The following is a 1,788-nucleotide window of genomic DNA, read 5'->3' as shown; positions in this document are numbered from 1 at the left end:
AATCTCTCAATTGGTGTAAGAAGTCTCTTTAGCTCTTCCAATGCGATAATTGTTAAGCACAGTAGAAGTGTGTTATCCATTCTACAACATAAATCAACAAAATACCAACATCATTCAATTTCTAAAATAAAATCAACAATGACTTTTTAAATAAAGACTAATTTCGAATGCAATAACATCATATGAAGCTACTTAAACCTAAAGGTCAGAAAAAATAGTAGCTTCTTATGTAGAACCTTAATTAAAACTAGAACAAAATCAAATAACTAAAAAAGAACATACGAAACTGTAAAACAAGTCATAGGAAAACATAAGACAAAGTTAATTTCGAAAACTCATCAACCTGGTGAACCTAATTAGGGACCTCCTAATGATGGATCTTGAAATGCCGCCTTCAAATACATGATCTTCTGATCATCACTTCGGAGACCTAAGAAGAAATTTGCATTATCGCCAAGATGAAGAAAATTCATACATTGGTAAATAAATCCTTCTCCTTGTTGAACAACAGCCTCAATATTGTATAGAGCTTCCGAGACATCTTTATACTTATTACCACTCCCTTGCTTACAATTAGTTTCGATAGACATTTTCAATAACTCTATACAAGAGTCAATGTTACTACTCTTGTTTTTTTTAAGTTTACTAGTACACCCATCACTGTTACGTTTCCCCAATGAGGTACTTTTAGGAGGTGAAATGCTCTATTCGTCACCAGAATTAATTATGACCCTACTCATATTCAAAGCTCCTATATTTTCATCACTATCCCCAGACATTTCCTCATTTTCTTTACCAATTTGTTCCCCACCTAATCCTGGAGAAAAACTCCATTTGCTAGTAGCAAAAGACCCTGAAAAAAGTGCTCGTAGCTTCTCTAGATGAGGCCATGGCCTCCTTAGGAATCTCGTCGGTATATCTTTATGTTTCTGCATAAATGCACAAGATTTCGATTTAATAAATTTAAAAATAAACATTGTAGAGGTTATAATGCAAGAAAATGGATAAGAAAAATGTCATACCTTCACAAATATCTTCCACCTATCATCTTGTTCAACTAGAGGACAACCAGTAATAGGATCAAATGTAAGACCAGTCCAATTGAGTTCCATTTCATTCCAAATTTTGAACTTTTTCCTTAAATCATCCCAATGATTTCTTGCTTGTTTGGTATTGAAATTCTTCCCACTTTTCACGTTCAAAGTACTCAGTATTCTATCCCAATTAACCTTTGATAGTCCACCAGCTTTCATCTCCAAGCATATGTCCAAAAAAATTTCTGTACTATCATCAGACCATGCTACCCTACCAGCCATTACACTATGATCAAGAGCACTTTGAAATTATTAGTTTGATGCATGAAGTATACAACAAAATATAATGTAACGTAATTTATGTTATAATAATAATTCTAGCCAATAAATTATGTTCCACAATATATTTCCCCCTCCACTCTTAACTATCTGATTTATTTTTGTAAAACCGTTCACTATATGATTCTGCCTCCACATGTTAACAAACAAGTACTGCATGATAATACTCCCCAATATATACATGTTGCTCATAAAAAAACATATATTGTTTGTACACTCCACATAAAACATGATTCATACATAATTAAAACTTTTATACAATAATAATAATACTTGATTGATGATAAACATGAAGTATAATAAAAATAAAAACAAAGAGTCAAAGTAATTACCTGCCGACGCTATTGTATACGAGCAACAGAAGCAAAATATTTGGGAGAAGTTGTTGTGGTGTGAGAATTATTGCATTACCTGA

The 1,788-nt window shown here is 32.4% G+C and overlaps 1 protein-coding gene across 1 annotated transcript; it reads right to left on the bottom strand.

The window, feature by feature from the left end:
• Positions 1-415: 415 nt before the first annotated feature.
• On the bottom strand, positions 416-1,788 carry LOC145582519 (L10-interacting MYB domain-containing protein-like). The gene is made up of 3 exons (XM_081639535.1): positions 1,706-1,788; positions 1,023-1,320; positions 416-929 (listed from the first exon to the last, which is right to left on the bottom strand). Exons 2-3 carry the CDS (start codon positions 1,314-1,316, stop codon positions 705-707), a joined length of 519 nt encoding a protein of 172 aa, XP_081495661.1. The 5' UTR covers positions 1,317-1,320; positions 1,706-1,788; the 3' UTR covers positions 416-704.

This window comes from Chenopodium album, chromosome 1 (genome assembly GCF_948465745.1).
Source record: "Chenopodium album chromosome 1, dcCheAlbu1.1, whole genome shotgun sequence".
Taxonomy (NCBI): domain Eukaryota; kingdom Viridiplantae; phylum Streptophyta; class Magnoliopsida; order Caryophyllales; family Amaranthaceae; genus Chenopodium; species Chenopodium album.
Note: the sequence above shows the minus strand (reverse complement) of the source record. Positions and strands in the feature narration are given on the sequence as shown.

What these genes read in the sequence shown, in the direction of transcription:
- LOC145582519 (XM_081639535.1), bottom strand. Translation starts at nt 1,316, where the DNA reads ATGGCTGGTAGGGTAGCATGGTCTGATGATAGTACAGAAATTTTTTTG. An exon ending in GGTGGAAGATATTTGTGAAG is followed by an intron (nt 930 to 1,022) that starts GTATGACATTTT and finishes GCATTTATGCAG; the next exon opens with AAACATAAAGATATACCGAC.